The sequence below is a fragment of the Anas platyrhynchos genome, chromosome 15, assembly GCF_047663525.1.
Source record: "Anas platyrhynchos isolate ZD024472 breed Pekin duck chromosome 15, IASCAAS_PekinDuck_T2T, whole genome shotgun sequence".
NCBI classification, from domain to species: Eukaryota; Metazoa; Chordata; class Aves; order Anseriformes; family Anatidae; genus Anas; species Anas platyrhynchos.
In genome coordinates, this window is record NC_092601.1 from 18,351,264 (window position 1) to 18,366,843 (window position 15,580).

General features: G+C 60.4%; 2 protein-coding genes across 4 annotated transcripts; one reads left to right on the forward strand and one right to left on the reverse strand.

The window, feature by feature from the left end:
• Positions 1 to 25: 25 nt before the first annotated feature.
• Positions 26 to 10,978, reverse strand: CHTF18 (chromosome transmission fidelity factor 18). Its single transcript, XM_072023660.1, has 22 exons — positions 10,791 to 10,978; positions 10,351 to 10,521; positions 10,073 to 10,214; positions 9,756 to 9,936; positions 9,498 to 9,587; positions 9,351 to 9,403; positions 9,025 to 9,166; positions 8,621 to 8,833; positions 7,829 to 7,926; positions 7,624 to 7,747; positions 7,362 to 7,489; positions 6,667 to 6,760; positions 6,492 to 6,590; positions 6,075 to 6,205; positions 5,643 to 5,805; positions 5,272 to 5,496; positions 5,016 to 5,165; positions 4,330 to 4,460; positions 2,683 to 2,827; positions 1,327 to 1,443; positions 693 to 750; positions 26 to 339 (listed from the first exon to the last, which is right to left on the reverse strand). Exons 1-22 carry the CDS (start codon positions 10,906 to 10,908, stop codon positions 203 to 205), a joined length of 2,910 nt encoding a protein of 969 aa, XP_071879761.1. The 5' UTR covers positions 10,909 to 10,978; the 3' UTR covers positions 26 to 202.
• A 65-nt stretch (positions 10,979 to 11,043) lies between these two features.
• On the forward strand, positions 11,044 to 14,941 carry RPUSD1 (RNA pseudouridine synthase domain containing 1). Of its 3 annotated transcripts, XM_038187017.2 has the most exons (6): positions 11,044 to 11,135; positions 11,337 to 11,476; positions 11,560 to 11,683; positions 11,816 to 11,918; positions 11,999 to 12,100; positions 12,348 to 14,941. In XM_038187017.2, the coding sequence occupies exons 2-6, from the start codon at positions 11,391 to 11,393 to the stop codon at positions 12,746 to 12,748; spliced, it is 816 nt and encodes a 271-aa protein (XP_038042945.1). In that variant the 5' UTR covers positions 11,044 to 11,135; positions 11,337 to 11,390; the 3' UTR covers positions 12,749 to 14,941. The 3 variants fall into 3 exon arrangements, with proteins under 3 accessions (XP_038042945.1, XP_027324839.1, XP_038042944.1); XM_027469038.3 differs by lacking the exon at positions 11,044 to 11,135 and having other exon boundaries at positions 11,157 to 11,476; XM_038187016.2 differs by lacking the exon at positions 11,044 to 11,135 and having other exon boundaries at positions 11,157 to 11,395.
• The last annotated feature ends 639 nt before the right edge of the window (positions 14,942 to 15,580 follow it).

The following is a 15,580-nucleotide window of genomic DNA, read 5'->3' on the forward strand; positions in this document are numbered from 1 at the left end:
GGTTTATAAATGAAATAAACAGAGCAATATTGCAAGATTTTATTAATTTTTTTATTTTATTATTTTTTTTAAACAAAACAACTGGTTATTAAAAAAATATCAGCACCATCTGCACACGCTCCATGCAAGGGTGAGACAGCTAAAAGCCAGCTTATCCTTTCGCTCCTCTCTCCGGTAGCTCCTGGGTTCCCTCTGGTCCCTGCTAGAGCAGGTCCTTGATGTAGAGGTTCCTCCTGACGGCATTTGAAACCCCTTCGTTGAATCGGAACCAGACGTCGCTGTTGCCCACGGCCTTTCCCATCTGTCTCTCAATTGAATCTTGCTCAGAGGGCTGAGCGGCTGCAGGGCAGGGACGGGGGGGGGGAAGATCAGGGGTAAGGAACGTGGAGGAACTCCCCCCCTTTATTCATGAGCCCCACTGATGCTGAGAGGGGAGCTCACACCATGCACAGGAGTGGTTGCAGGCACACAAGACTCAGCTCCCACAGACACGTGCAGGACCCCAACCCCCTGCTCCCCAGCTCAGTTCATTTCCCGATTTCCCCTTCCCACCCCACCAGCATTCCCCAGGGCTGGGGATAGGGCTTAGGGACAGAACACCCCCTTGGGCACCCGTGTGTGTGGGGTCCAAGCACTGCAAATACAGGGACCCCCGGCAGCACCTGTGGGCACCCCGTCCCCCTGCCACCTACCCGGGGCTGTGGACACCCTCTGCCGCAGAATCGGCCGCCCGAAGAAGTCGGTCTCAGGCTGTGGAAAACAAACAAGGTGGGGGTCAGCACAGCCCTGCCCGTGCCTGCTCCAACCCCCGGCGCAGGAGCAGGAAGCCACCGAGCAGGAGCTGAATGCAAATCCCGCAGAAAAGGGCGAGTGGCCTTGGTAAAATGCAAACAACATTCAAAATCAGTAGGAAAAGACAAATGTTAGGGGTTGCTGTGCTAAACGGGGCTTTGCTGAGGGCTGAAGTCTGAAGTTCAGCCCAGGACAAGGGGTGGTGGCACGGGACCAGGAGAGCCCCATGGTGCCCAGTTGGTCCCTGGTGCTGCTCCAGCTGCTCCCCACTGACCTCCCCAGCTGCAGCCAGATGGGGTTTGGGCTGAAGGCACTGCCACATCTCCCGTCCCCACAGCTGGGGCCTTCAGGGGATGTGCTGCAGGCTCCCCCTCCCCAGGCACTGATGTCCCCAGGTGCAGGGAACAGAGTGGCCGTGGGGGTTTCATGGCCAGATGGCTGCAGCAGGAACACCCCAGGGACACATCGCAGAGCCCACTGATGGGTAAAGGCCCCTCCGACCTTACTGCTGATAACTGTCCCCCCCCCGCTCACCTTGTCCTCCACCGCTGCCCTCCTCACGATGTGCTCCAGGCGCTGCTGGTGGTTTTGGGGCGCTGCCGGCCCCGTGTCCCTGCTCTCTGCCGGCTCATCGGGGCCTCTTGCTGGCTCCTGTTGGGGAGAATACCCCTGAGCACATCCCCTCGGGGCTGCTCCTGGGTGTCCAGACCAGGGAGAAATCCCCCAGCTGAGGACCTCTGCCTTTCTCCAACACACAAACACCTGAGTGTTCCCATCTGGGAAACACAGGAGGATTTTGTGGGTTTTGTTACAGATATAGTCATCTTCAGGCTGTAGTCTGGGGTCTATTTGCTGCCTATTTGGATAACAATACTTTGTTAGACATGTTTTTCACCATGTTGTCTCCCAGCAGCAGCTCCAGATTAGCCCAAGGCAGCGCTTTGGGCACGCTGTGTGCGCTGCCTCTTTGCCTGGGACTTTGTGGTTGGCACTGCATAAACAAGAAGCCTCCAGAGATGTTTTTACACCATCTCCCTGCCACAAGTATCCCCTGAGGAACTGCCTCTGCTGCAAGGAGGGGCTCCCAGGGACCAATTATCCCCCTGGCACCACGGCAAGGCAGTCAGCAGTTACACAACCCCCACCAGGGCTGTTTCTCAGCCTCCACATTTGCCCACTTCCACCTCCTCCTGCCTTATGCCCACTGCTCCGGGCAGCAGAGGGTTTTGGCAGTGGGCTCTGCTCCTCCCGGGGTGCTCTGGCATCCTTGGGAGGATCAAAGTGAAGCAACAGGATCATCCAGATAGGAAAGAGCAGGTTGGCTCCTTCACTGATGTGTATAAGTCACAGCCAGGTCAACTAAAATTCCCATCCCTAGCTAGGTTACGGGTTTAAAGCTCATACTTAGAGTATTTCCAGAATTCATGCAAAAAGATGAGCTGTTTGGGCTTGGATGTGCTGCCCCGTGCCTGCTGTCAGCCCAAGGCAGATGTGCAGGGGCAGGGGGGGGCAGGCTGTGGGGACCCAGGGGGTTAATCCTGGATTTCCAGAGGCAGAGCAAAAGCCACCAGCGTGCTCGTGCCTCTGCTGCCATCAGCAGGCAGAGGCGGCTGGTAGGGGCAGGGATGGTGGGCAGGGGCATTTTGTAACCCCATACACTGGGCAGGGGGACACAGACAAGACGTCCTCCTAGACCCTCTCCAACTGCAGTCGGGCCCCCTAACAGGGTCTGTGCATGCACTGACAACCACTTGCTGCTTTGGGAAGACCCCGTCCCCACACCAACCCTAAGGACTTCATTTATCCCCATCGCCCAGCTGCACCCCAGGTGATGGACCCGCCACTATGGCCCCCTGAAAGCCCACCCACCCCTGCTCTCCCCCTCCGTACCTCGCTGAGGTTTCGTGCCTGCAGCAGAGCCTCCATCCTCCTCATCTTTTCCAGCTCGATCTCCCTGGCGATGAGCTGCTTGGCCTGGTAGGTCAGCTGCTTGCGAGCCGGCAGGTCTGGGAACCGGCAGACATCCTCCACGTTCCTTCAGCAGCAGCAGCCAGGTGCACGGGGGCAAGGAGGAGAGAAAATCAATCCATCACCATGCACGGTGAGACCTGCAGCACTGCCAGCCCTGTCCCCTTTCTGTCCCACCCCGGGGCATGTTCCCCACCGCTGCCCTCCCAGCGGGTGCTGGCAGCGTTAGAAGATGCCCAGGTGGTGCTGGATGTACAGCCCCAGGCTGCCCTGGGACAGCGCAGCTGAGTGACAATCCCCGGGAGATTACACGCTTCTTAATCTTGGTTTGAGTGCAAGAACAGGAAATTACACAGGTTTGTGAAAAACAGGCTGCCCTGAAAAAGCCCAAGCCACAGGGTCGCAGCTGAGGCACAGGCGGCAGCGGGGCCCTTGCCACAAAGCAGGGGGGCCTCAGGGAGCCCCCCCAGGGGATGCAACCGTGAGCAGGCATTTGGGCAAACCACAGCAGCTGGGCTCTGAACAGGGCTGGCACGCCAGTTAAGGCTTTTTCAGCACAGTTGAAGCCCAGCCCGAGCACCGAGCAGCCGTCTGGTTTCCTTCGTCTGCCGTTTAGACCGTTCTGTGCTTTATTCACATTCAGTATTGTTTCCCTTCAAATAATGGGAACGCACTCGCATGTCAGATGGATTTGCAGCTGTTTAGAAGGCAGCTGTCAAATCTACTGTTTAAAAAGTCGTTTTTCTTCCTGTGTTTCCTCACACAGTCCCTCAGCTGCCTTTAAAGAGCAGCAGCAGTGACAAGGCAGCACCAGAACAGGCTGCTGCAGGAAAAGCAAAGAGTGCAGACACCGAGCTTCCCTGTAACACCCAGCACCTGTCCTTCCAGGTACTGCCGTCTCCAAAACCACTCTGGCTGTACATTGCAAGAGAAAACAGCTCGTGACGGCTCAGAGAAAACAAAAGGTTTTGCTGTTAAAACAGCTCTGTTTGCCAGATGCACTGGGATGGTTTTTAGGGGTGCCAGCAGGACACGGCACCTCCCTGCAGCACCAGGCATTGCTGCAGCAGGGGCTGGGGACAGCTCAGACCTCAGAAGCAGAGCAGAGCACACCAGGTGCTGCTCCACACTGCTCCAGCACCCTGCCGGTGGCTTTTCGGAGCAGCTGGGCTCGGGGGGCAGGAGAGCGATGCCTCGCCACAACCCGAGCAGGTCCCCCAGGCATTTCCATGGAAAAAAAATAAAATGCTTCGCTGTAATTAGATACAGTGGCTTGATTTAACAGAGGCTAATTTCTGTAATTAACTTTGTACCAGGAAGACATTAGCTTTGCTCCTAGCTCTGCTCGGGTCTGTATTATTTCACCAAAGCCTCGGGAGCATTTACAGCTCAGAAGATCCCTAAAGCACAGCCAAGACTCAGGTCCAGGAATGGCATGCTACTGATACACCAGCTCATCAGATAAAACCGGGACAGTGCACTCATTTTCTCATCCCGGTACAGCACCCACGAGCTCCTGCCTGGCAGAAAGAGGACCGGGCAGAGGAACAGCAGCCCCTCGAGACTTACGGGTCAAGCTTGTAGACGTACTGGCCCTCGGGCAGGCGCTCCTGGTGGTAGGTGAGGTTGTAGGCCAGCATGGTGCTGATGAGGTCGGCGAGCTGCTGCTTCTCCTTGAGGCTGTAGAGCTGCGTGTTCACCTGGGGAGGACAGCGGGGCCCACCGGGGAGGTGAGCAAGGGGAAAGCACAACTTGAGATATCTAGAGCAGCTTCTCAACACAAAAATAACCCAAAGCAGGCTTCTTGTCTCAAGATGAGAACAGATCGCAAATGCCCATGAGGATACGACTAGGGAGGAGAAAAGTTTGGTCTCCTATTAGGGACACCCTGTGCTTCAGGGCAGGGGAGCCTCCTGCATCAGCCCCAAGGGTGAATGTGCCAAAGGAGCAGGAGAACCAGAACCAGGCCTCCAAAATCCTCACTTGTGCCAAGCCCCCAGCCCCAGCTCCAGGAGGTGCACCCACAGCCAGGTGTCTGAGTGCCACCTCCCCTCTGACTTCTGCATCGGGTGCAATTCCAAACCAACCCTGAACTGGGGACGTAGAGGTCTGGGACATCAGCTCAGCCCACGCCAGGGCAGGGCAGCACAGGGGACATGTCCCAGTCCCCCTGGGAGCCTCTCAGGGAGGGGACGCAGCACCCAGGACCCTGCCACCAGGACCAGAGCAGCCAGAAGGGAACATTGGGCACTCACCGGCCGGAGCTTCGGGGTGAGGATGTCCAGCAGCAGGCAGAGCACCTCCAAGACGAGGGACTGCTGCCCGGTGCGGCTGCGAGCGCTGGGCGTTATCCCCGAGACCATGGACACGATGAGGTTCTGCATGTGGTTCTGCTTGGCCAGGGCCTGGGGGAAGACAGGGCCAGGACAGTTCAGCCCCAGCCACGAGCGCAGGCGTCCCCAGGAGCAATGGGGCCAGAGCCCATGGCCACTGTGTCCTCCCAGGGCTTGCCTCGTGCTGGCTGCTGGGATAAGCGAGCCGGGGGATGCTGGTGGCTGCGAAGAGCAGGTGGAAAGCCACGGGCAGGAAGGGCAGGTAGCGCATCAGCTGGAAGCTCTGCCCGTGCAGCACGGCCCTGCCCAGCATGTCGGAGAAGCCCAGCCACTCCAGGGCCAAGCACACCGAGCTCAGACTGGAGTCCCGCAGCTTCATGTTCAGGAAGTTGTCGTACAGACCCTGCAGGGTTAAAGACAGGCAGTGGTCCCATCTCAGGATTTTAAGCACCCCCCCGAGCTCGGCTCCAGCACCGCACTGCAGCCTGGCACTGAAAGGAGCACGGACAGGAGCTCACAGCCCTGGCTCTCCCCTCCCGGCTGCTCTACCTGGGCGAGCTTCTCCTGCTCCCCCGAGGAGCTGGCGAGGTGCAGGACGCGGTGGAAGCGGTGGGAGGAGGCGTTGAGGCCGGCCTTCACACCAAGGTGGGACAGGTCGTCCTCGTCCGCCAGCAGCTGGTTTGGCAGCGTGGGGTCCATCCCGATCCTGTGCCTGCGGACAGCAGCAAGGACAGGGCTCGGGGGGCCTGGGCCACGCACAGAAAGCGCAGTGCTGGGTGGACCAGCAAGGAGGATTTGGACCCTTTTAAACCAGACTGAAGGCAACGCCAACATCAAATTAACGGGCATTAAAAAGAGCATCTAGAGTACCCAGATTTTCTGAAACTAAGCCCGGTCTCCAGCATGGTTCGGGTTTCTCCACTGCAGGCAGGGCCCACGAAGCAGCATGTGCCAGACAGACCTACCAAATTCCCCGTTTACCTTTGAACCCGCGGGAGCTGGAAGATCTCTTGCCAGATGGAGAAGAGCCCCTTGTTTTGGTCCTTCAAGCCGATCTTCATCGTCTGCACCATCTGCACGTTCAGCTCCTTCTGGCCTCGGCCGTGCAGGAACTGCAACACAAGCAGGGGGCTGCGCAGGGGGGAGAGGGGCAACGGGAGGAGAAAGGGGGTGCCAGCCACAGCTCTGCGGTGCTGGGAACAGCCCGACACAAAGACACCTCGTTCTCCCTCACACTGTAGCAGAATCGAGGTTAAAAATAACACCAGGGACAGGACTGACACTTTAGGGACCTGCCTGGAACACAATCTTTCCCTTAATCCCCACCTGAATCCAGAGCAAGGTCAAGCAAAGCAGCAAGCCTTCACCCCCCCGGGACCTTCCCGGTGCTACAAATACCTGCAAGGTGTTTATGCACGAGCGGATGTCGTTCTCTGTCTTCTCACAGAGTGTCAGCAGTGCTCCTGTGTCCGCCCTCATGCCCTGCAGGAGGGCGATCTGCAGGGGAGGGAGGTGAGAGGGGTCCCGGCCACGCAGCCACCGCGCGGGGACAGGAGCCCGGGGCCGTGCACACCTCGCCGAGCCGCTGGGCCAGCCGGGACGGGGCTGTGCGGGGGAAGCTGAGCAGGAAAGCTTGCTGCCGCAGCGGTCTGAGGGCAGGGACGAACCTGGAAAAAAGAAGCAGAGGGTGTCCAAGGGTGTCTGAGCCACCCCAGCAGAAGAAATCCAGCCATTAACGTGACCCCCCGAAGAAACACGGTTTAAAGCGCTGCATGTGGTTGCATGCACCAACCCTACCGTTCTGTTCAGCCTTGAGAAGAGAAGGCTGAGGGGATCACATCAATGCTTACAAATATCTTAAGTGTGGGAGGCAGAGGGATTTGGCCAACCTCTTTTCAGTGGTTTGTGGGGACAACGGCCACAAAATGGAGCACGGGAAGTTCCGCAGCAACATGCGAAAGAATTTCTTCACGGTGAGGGTGATGGAGCGCTGGGACAGGCTGCCCAGGGAGGCTGTGGGGTCTCCTCTGGAGATATTTTAAAGCCTGTCTGGACGCCTCCCTGGGCAGCCTGCTCTAGGGAACCTGATTTGGCAGGGGGGTTGGACCCGATGATCTCTGGAGATCCCTTCCAACCCCTCCAGTTCTGTGATTCTGTGCACATCCACACCCAGCCGAAACTCACACCAGCACCCATCACCTCGTTCACGGCAGGGGTTTCAGTTCCCCAACCGTCCCCTTTCCCACCCCGAGGACGAGCAGCACTCACTGGTCGTTGCAGATGCAGACGATGGGCCTCAGCAGCAGACCGCCCTCGCGCCGCCTCCGCCGGCCCGGCGCCGCCTCGCCCTCTGCCTCCTTGCTGTTGATGATGTTCAGCAGCACGCTGATGGATGCCTTGGGGAAAATTAAGGCACAAAAGGGAACGAAAGCTTGCCGTTTACAGCAAGAAACAGGTAATAAAATAGAGCAGAGGCTAAGAATTAAGCAAAAAGTGGCCAGATCCAGGTTGGGCAGCGGCGAGGGCTTACGGTGGGCGCGCCGTCTATCTCATCGATGATCAGGCAGTTGGGCTTCTCGTCGGCGCCCAGCACTGACTTCATCTGGGTGGCAGCTTCAATGCGGGTCTTGAAAACCTCCGGGCTGCGGTCGTCACTGCAGGAGAAGGCCATGGGAGGAGGCTCAGTGCGGCACCACCACCAGCGGCTTTTGGGGCCGGGCAGAGGCGAGGCTCACCTGGCGTTCATCTCCACCACGTTGTACCCCGCGTGCTTCGCGATGACGTGGGCCAGCGTGGTCTTCCCCAGGCCGGGTGGGCCACAAAGCAGGGCCACCTGTGGCACAGAGGGGACATTCAGCCCCTGCAAGCCCCTGTGCTGGCACCTGGAGGGGCACTGGGAGCAGGGAAAGTCACTGGGGAAGGGGAATGTAACAGGAGCTCCTGGAGACAACAGTCACCCATGGTTAGCAACTGGACCTCTCATGCATTTTGTAAATTTATAGGATGATAGAAAATGGAGAATAAAACCCCTTTCAGAATCACACTCCCAAAAAACAGCTTTTACACTTTTAGCATCTAATTTTTGTTTCCCTACTTTTTACATCCTTTCACTGGATATGTTGAAGCTGGTAAAACAGCCTGGGTAGTTATCTCCGTTCCTTTTACTGTTTCAGCACCATTGCTCTCTTCCAGAGGCAGAAACTTGCTCAAAGACATGACACGTTAGCCCCCCACGAATGAAGTCCAGACCAACCTCTGATAAAAAGGGCACTTCTTTCCCCAACCAGCCCATTTAATTTGGCTGGAGAAAGTCTCTTCAAACCTGCTCCCCTCTACTTGTTATCACATTACTTAAGCTGAAACAGCACAAGAAATTAGAAAAATATATATTTCTAAATGAGTAACAAGGAATCCATTTTTTTCCCAGATCTGCACTGGAAAAGAAGAGAAAATGAAGACCCTGCTGCTCACCAGGGTGGTGGGGTTAGGAAAGGAGGCTCACCACAGCCACGTCCTGTCCTGCTCACCTTGTATTTGGGTCTCTTGTGCTGGTCCAACTCAGCCTCCAGAATCTCCTCCGTGAGCTGGGCTTTCGTCTTCCACTTATTCTGCTGCTCCTTGGACTGTCGGAACGGGGGATGAGCCTCAGCGCTGGGCTTTGCCTTCTTCATGGGTTTCTCCCTCCCGAACACCACCGTGTCCCAGAGCTTGAGCCACTTCAGGAGGCACCGATTTGTGTACTGGTGGCAGACAAGAGCAAGCAGTCAGAGTGGGATCTGAGGAGCGCCCAGTAAGGACAGACACAGGGCTCCCCTTCATGGCTTAACACCTGTGTTGTGAGCTTCTTGTGAAGCAAACCCAACAACCCACAGCATTAAAGAAGAGCTATGAGTGATAACCCCCCGGAACCCCACTTATCCTAGGAGCTCACATCATCACTGAGCAGCTCCATGTAGCGCCGGGGAGTGAACTTGTCCACCCAGAGGCAGTGCAGTGAGGACTCCTCCTTATCCGCTGCCTCCGCTGCCTCCTGAGGCTCCGTGGTGTTGGTGTCATCACAGGTCTCAAGGCAACTGCGAGGAAGGATTAACACATCCCAGACCACGCAGGGAGCCAGGACAGGGCTGGGAACTAAACCCAGACTTCCCAGGCTGAGGATGCTGGGGGCAGGCTCATCTCCCCCACACACCCAAACCCACCAGAGCCTCGAAGGAGCCACGTCTGAGCGCAGCAGGCCAGGAGCTGCCCACACCTCACCTGTTTATTATCTCTGTTAAATGCTGCGACATCTCCAGAGCGCGCCTGCGACGCTTGGGGACAAACGGGGCGAGAGGTGGGGGTCAGAGACAGGCTGCTAACGGGGCAGCAGGGGGCAAAGGCTGGCAGGGCAGGAAGGTGAGGTACCTCTTCGTTCACTTGTTCCTTCAGGTAGGAGAAGGGGACCCCCAGCAAGTGGAGCGGCCGGCGTGCGTTCCAGCCCAAGGAGTCGGGGAGCTGTGAGAAGCAGAGGGCACGGTGATGCTCACGGTGATGCTCACGGTGATGCTCACAGTGATGCTCAGCACGGGTGCTTTGTGCTTCATCAAAGCTCTGCTCCTGAGCCAAACGGAGGTCGCAGAAAGCAGCTGAGCTGAGGACGCCCGGCCTCCAGACCCCCCTCACCTCCACTCCTGTCCTGGAGGGATCTTCCCTCACAGCCATGAAGACCCTGGTGCCTTCGCTGGACGTCACGTTGATGTAGTCCTCCAGGATGGGCGGCCGCCTGAGGACCCGCTTTGGGTTCTTGTGGGAGGGCGGCGTGGTCTGCAGGGGGGCCATGCCGCTCACCTCCAGGCGCTCCGAGCTGGACAAGAGGCTCCGTTAGTGAGGGGTGAGACAAGGAGCGCTCAGAGCCCACCCAAGGGCAGGTCTGAAAGGCTCTCTGAGCAAAACACGGTGACAGAGGGGCAGCGATGAAGCTTCCAGGGGACCCAGCCAACCTGGCAGCCTGGGGAGCTCCCGGCACCTCCAGGCCAGGCATGAACGCGGCAGCGTCCTGCAGGACATCGGGAGCCCACTCATCGTCCGTGCCGAAGTTCAGCTTCTTCACGGCTTCCAGCCGCTGCCGCTTCGGCTTAGGAGCTGGGTGAGATGGAGGCAGGAGAAAGCTGAGAGATGTGGCATGGACTAAAGCCCACCAGAGCAGGCTCGGGTGCAGCGGAGCCCCGCAGAGCCCCCAGCACACCCCAAAAACCAGCACGGGCTCAGTGAAACCTACTGAGGGTCACGGGAGGCTCCGGGGCTGGGGAGAGCTGCGGGGACCCACGCAGGGCGCACTCCTGGCTTCTTTTCCTGGGGTTCCCCCCCCCGGCTGGCTCCGTCTCCTCCAGCGGCTGCCTCCTGCTCCGGAACTGGGAGATTTTGGGGCCGGCAGGCGGGGACGGGTAATCTGCGGGGCAGCGCGGAACGGGGCGGCTGGGGGCTGGCGGCCACCAGCGGGGCCACCCGGAGCTGGGGGCCCAGCCCCACGTCTGGGAGGCTCCGGGGATGGCAGCACATCTCCGGCACGGCCAGAAGGAGCCTCCCGGGCTCCGGTTCGTGCCCGCTGCCCCCTGACCCCGCCGCCAGGAGCCCGGCCCCGCAGCCGCAGCCCCCCGGAGCCGCTCCCCGCTCCCCGCCGCTCTCCACCCGGGCACCGCGCGGCCCCGGCGCCGGCACCTTCCAGCTCGGCCAGCACCTCCAGCTCGGCGGAGAAGCGCTCGTAGAAATCGTCCCCGGATCCGTCCCCGGGGCTGTCCCCGAGCCCCTCCATGGGGTCCTCCAAGGGGCCCTCCATGGCCCCACCGCGCTGCCCGCCCCGAGCTTCCTCCCGCCGCGCCGCTCACCGGCACGGCCGCTGATTGGCTGCGCCGCGCCCCTCGGCCACAGGAGGAAGCTCTGATTGGCTGCGCCCCGCGGTGAGGCTGGAGGAGGAGGCGCTGATTGGTCCCGGCGCGATCCGCGCTCGGCGCCGAGGTGACGCGCTGCGGCCGCTCCGCCCGGCCGGGCCGGGCCGCGCCGCAGGTGGGCCGGGAGGGGGCCGCGAGCGGGGCCGGGGCCGCGGGGAGCCGCGGGACCCCCGGGACCCCCCTCCCCGGGCCGGGCGTGCGTGCGGGGCTGCGGCGGGTGAACGGCCTCGGGGCCGGCTCCCTGCCCCGCTGCTGTCCCCGCAGGGCGCTCGCCATGGAGCCGGGCACCATCGACAACCTGTGCATCCTGTACCAGAGCCCCGACTTCATCGTGGTCAACAAGCACTGGGACGTGCGCATCGACAGCAAGATGTGGTACGAGACCCTCACCCTGCAGGGCCAGCTCAAACGCCGCTTCCCCGAGCTGGCCGACCCCGACACCTATTACGGCTTCAGGTGAGCGCCGGGCCCCGCGGGGGGCTTCGTGCGGCGGTGGCGGAGCCGCCGGGTGCTGCCCCCCCCCTGCCCTCTGCCCCCAGGTTCTGCCACCAGCTCGACTTCTCCACCAGCGGGGCTCTCTGCGTGGCGCTCAACAAGGCGGCGGCGGGGAGCGCCTACAAGTGCTTTAAGGACCGGCTGGTGACCAAAGCCTATCTCGCCCTGGTAAGTGCCTCCTGCTGGCTCCTGCTCCTGGGTTTCTCACCATGCTCGCTGCTCGCTCGTCCCGGTGCTGCTGAGGAGCGAGTGTCGGTGCTGGGCACACCCCGTGGGCTGCCTCGTCCCCTGTCCCTGCAGGTGAGGGGCCACGTCGCCCAGAGCCGCATGACGATCCGTTACGCCATCGGGAAGAACACCACCGAGGGCATGACCCACATGATGTGCATCGACGGCACCCAGGGTGAGCGCCCTGCCCGCGCTGCCCCCGCTGCCCTCACCCCTGTGGCTGCGCGGAGCTGACCCCTGCGGATCTCGTTGCAGGTTGTGAAAATCCCAAGCCCTGCCAGTCGGAGCTGATCGTGCTGGAGCATGGGTCGTACAGCGGAGACCCCGTGACCAAAGTGCTGCTGCAGCCGCTGACAGGTGGGAGCTGTGGGGCGGCTGCAGAGGTGGGGGCTCCGTGGGGGCTCACACTGCCTTAGGGCAGGGTGCTGAGGCCGGACGGGTCCTGCGGTGGGACCTGCGCTTGCAGCCACATGGTGCATGGCTAAGGCTAGAAAGGTCTAAGCAGAGCTGAGAGCTCATGGAGGAATTGAATTCTCTGGCTGGGGGGCATTAATGCCATTTGGGAACTGGGTGATAACCTGTTCCTGCTCCTGTTTCCCCCCAGGGCGCACCCATCAGCTCCGCGTTCACTGCAGCGCCATCGGCCACCCCATCGTGGGGGACTTCACCTACAGCCACAAGAAGGACAGCAGCCCCTACAGGATGATGCTCCACGCCTACTACCTGCGCATCCCCACCGGCAAGGAGCTCATCGAGGTCTGCGCGCCCGACCCCTTTGTCACCGAGATGGACAGCAATTGGGTGCCCCACCACGTCACCCACCGGCTGGACGACACCATCCAGGAGCTGAAGGACCAGGCGATGCAGAAGGGGGAAGCGGAGGAGAGCCAGAAAGCCGTGCTTGAGGACAGGGGAGAGGAGGTGCTGAGCGAAGCCAAGAGCCCGGAGACAGAGGAGCAGCGAGCCCGGTGCGAGCAGTGGCTGGCCGAGTGGGCTCTGGAGTGAGCACCAGCCCCGTTCCTGCATTTCCAACCCACTGCTCCATTTCTGTCCCGATGGGTCCCAGAGCCCAGCGCTGACTCCGCATCCGCACTTTCCGTATGCCGTGGCATCCCTCACTTCTGGGGCTGGGCTTAGGCAGGTTTTAGCAGCAATTAGGATCGGTTTATTTTTTTAACATACCCATCACCCATCTGGCCACCGGACGCCCCTTTCCTAATTGTGTGCCTCGCAGCCATCACTGCGTCACGCGCCAGCTTAGAGTGACCCCGGAGCATCACGGCCCTGTGCCGGGGCTGGGGCACGGCCGCTGGCTTTGTTGGGAAGGTGGGGGGCAGCTCCAGAGCCCACCCGTGCTGGGATCTGAAAGGCAGCCCACCAGGATGTGCTGGCTGCAGCTGCCGGATCCGTGAGGTCTGCGCCCCCCGTTCCAGCCTCCTGCGGTCAGCGGCAGGGCCCCCAGTGCAGGGGACGAGCTGCCCGCCCCTTCCCCACCCCCTCGCTGTGTTTTTTTAAAGGCTTATTGAAGATGGATGAGTTGATACTAAGAGATTTTAAACTTTTTTCAGGTTTTTATGAGAAGAATCTAGTCTTTTAGCAGTTCTGAATACCGATGGTCCCAGAGATGCGCATATTTTTAGTACTTCCCTTGTATTAAATTAGCCAGCATCCCTCAGCTTTTTCTAGCAGATCCCACTATTCTTTCTACTAGCGTTTCCTTTCCTTAGCGCCCACCTTTTTCCTGGGTGTGGAGGTAACTCCTGGTGAGACATAAGAAGACAGAAGCTTCTTTCTGCTTCATCCTAACCAAGGGGAGCAGTTACCACATTTTGGTCCTACTGCTCGACCGCCTGGCTGGCGGGTCGCTGCGGGGCTGTTGGCACTAGATGGTGCCGGAGGCAGGCCCTTTGCTTAGGCTGTTTGTTAGGGCTCTGGAGCAGGGAGAGGAGCGGACGAGGTGGCTGAAGCGAAAATAAAAGCTGCAGGCAGCAGGAAGGAGCTCGTCTCTCACCTTGGCGCTCAGGTTTGCAGCATGCCAAGATTCATTTCTGCACAAATGCCCTTGCTTCGCCGGCCAGCTTCTTCCTGCTTTGCTCTCCAGTTTCCGCCCCACTTCTCTGCAGCCCTTGGAGAAAACGAAGAGAGCAGATCAGCGTCAGTGGGATGAGGAGAGACAGCGCGTGGGCCACGGTGCCCGAAGGGACCGGAGCCACTGAAACGTGTTCCTGTGCACCGAGTGCCAGAGCCCCGGGCACCAAGCTGTGCGTGCCGCAGGTCCCACCAGCCCACGAGAAGCCCTGGTCTGTGTGCAATGCACCGTGTAAAATCTCCTGCGATGCACCTACCCAGCGGGTGAGCAGAGCAGCCTAAAAACCCGTGTGGGGTCTTGCATTGTGCTTGGCTCTCGCCCTGCTCGGTGTGAAGCTGCTGGGGGTCAGGATGGGCGCACGGCTCCGGCACTGAGTGGGCACCAGGGGCTCAGGAGTTGCTGCTGCGGTGGCAGAGGGCTCGCTGGAGCCATCTCCGCCCTGCCAGGTACCATCCCCACCTCCAGGTGTGGCTGGGGAGGCAGCTGCAGGCGGGTCGGAAGGCTGCGGATTGATGACTTGAACTGTTTGCCAAAGAATTAGCGTCAGCGATGTGCCCAGCAGGGCCCAAAAGGTTCCGGGTGAGGTTTGCTGCCTCGGAGCCGGGATGCGCCCGTCACACAGGTCCTGCGTGGGGACGTCCCCGCTGCCACTGGTGGCTGCAGGGACAGGGGCTGCCCTCGGCTGCGTGGGGACACGCTGTGCCAACGCACACGGGGACGGTCACACAGACCATCACGGCCAGGGGCTGGCCTCAAACCCTCACCTGGGAGCACCGGAGGAGCCCCTGCGTCCCACGCCGTCTGTCGCGTGTTGCACTTCTACTCGATGTTGCAGGAACCAGAGAAATCTGTAGTTTCTTTCCCCAAAGATGGGGTCACTGGAGCCCTGCCCCTGCTCTCCCTCGTGCACCGGTGGGCAGTGCTGTCCGCACTCGCTCCCACGGGGCATTTGCTGCATCGTGCGTGAACCCACTCGTGCATGTGCGGTGTGGGGAGGGGTTGTGGTCGGGTGTGCGTGTTTCGTGACATTCTGTACCTCTGGGAGTAACCCTTATTTATTGTGTGTTTGTGGACATCACCATAGTAAAGCGTCACCTGCAGGCACCGCAGTTCCCCCGTGGTCTCCTCCTTCACCCCGCGCTGCCAGGCGAGCCCAGGGGCTCTCAGGAATGAGCACGGACCGGCACAGCGGGGCCAGCCCCAGGGCTGCAACCCGGCCAACCTGTCCTGCGAGCAGCACCCACTTTAGCGCGGGCACCGGCTTTCATCCTCACCCTGGTGAACCCCCCCCTGGCCGAAACCAGCAGGATTATCCGTCCGAAAGCCCTCCTGGGAGGGCAGAGGGGCTCGGAGCAGCTCCACCACCGCAGGGGATTCGGTAGCTCCCATGCCGGTGGTGAGGACACATGGGGAGGTTGGGGCAGGTGCTGCCTGACCCTTCCCCAGCCCAAACCTCGGGCCCCCTGTGCCACCCCACAGTGTTATCCCCAGGGATGGAGGCCCTGGGGATGGGAGCAGGGAGGGTTGGTTGTCCTCGCTTGCACAATTCTTCCCCGGGGACCTTTTCCATCTCAAATACCCGAGGTCCCACCCCATTTCATGCTGCGGGTCCCGGCCCTGGCACTGGCCTTGGCACTGGTTGAGCCCCCCATGTCCCTGGGGGTATGGAGAGGTTTGGGGCCCCGGGGGCCACCTGGGGCTCTGTCCTCTCCTGCACACACACCCCGGGGTGGGCTCAGCCCCCTCCG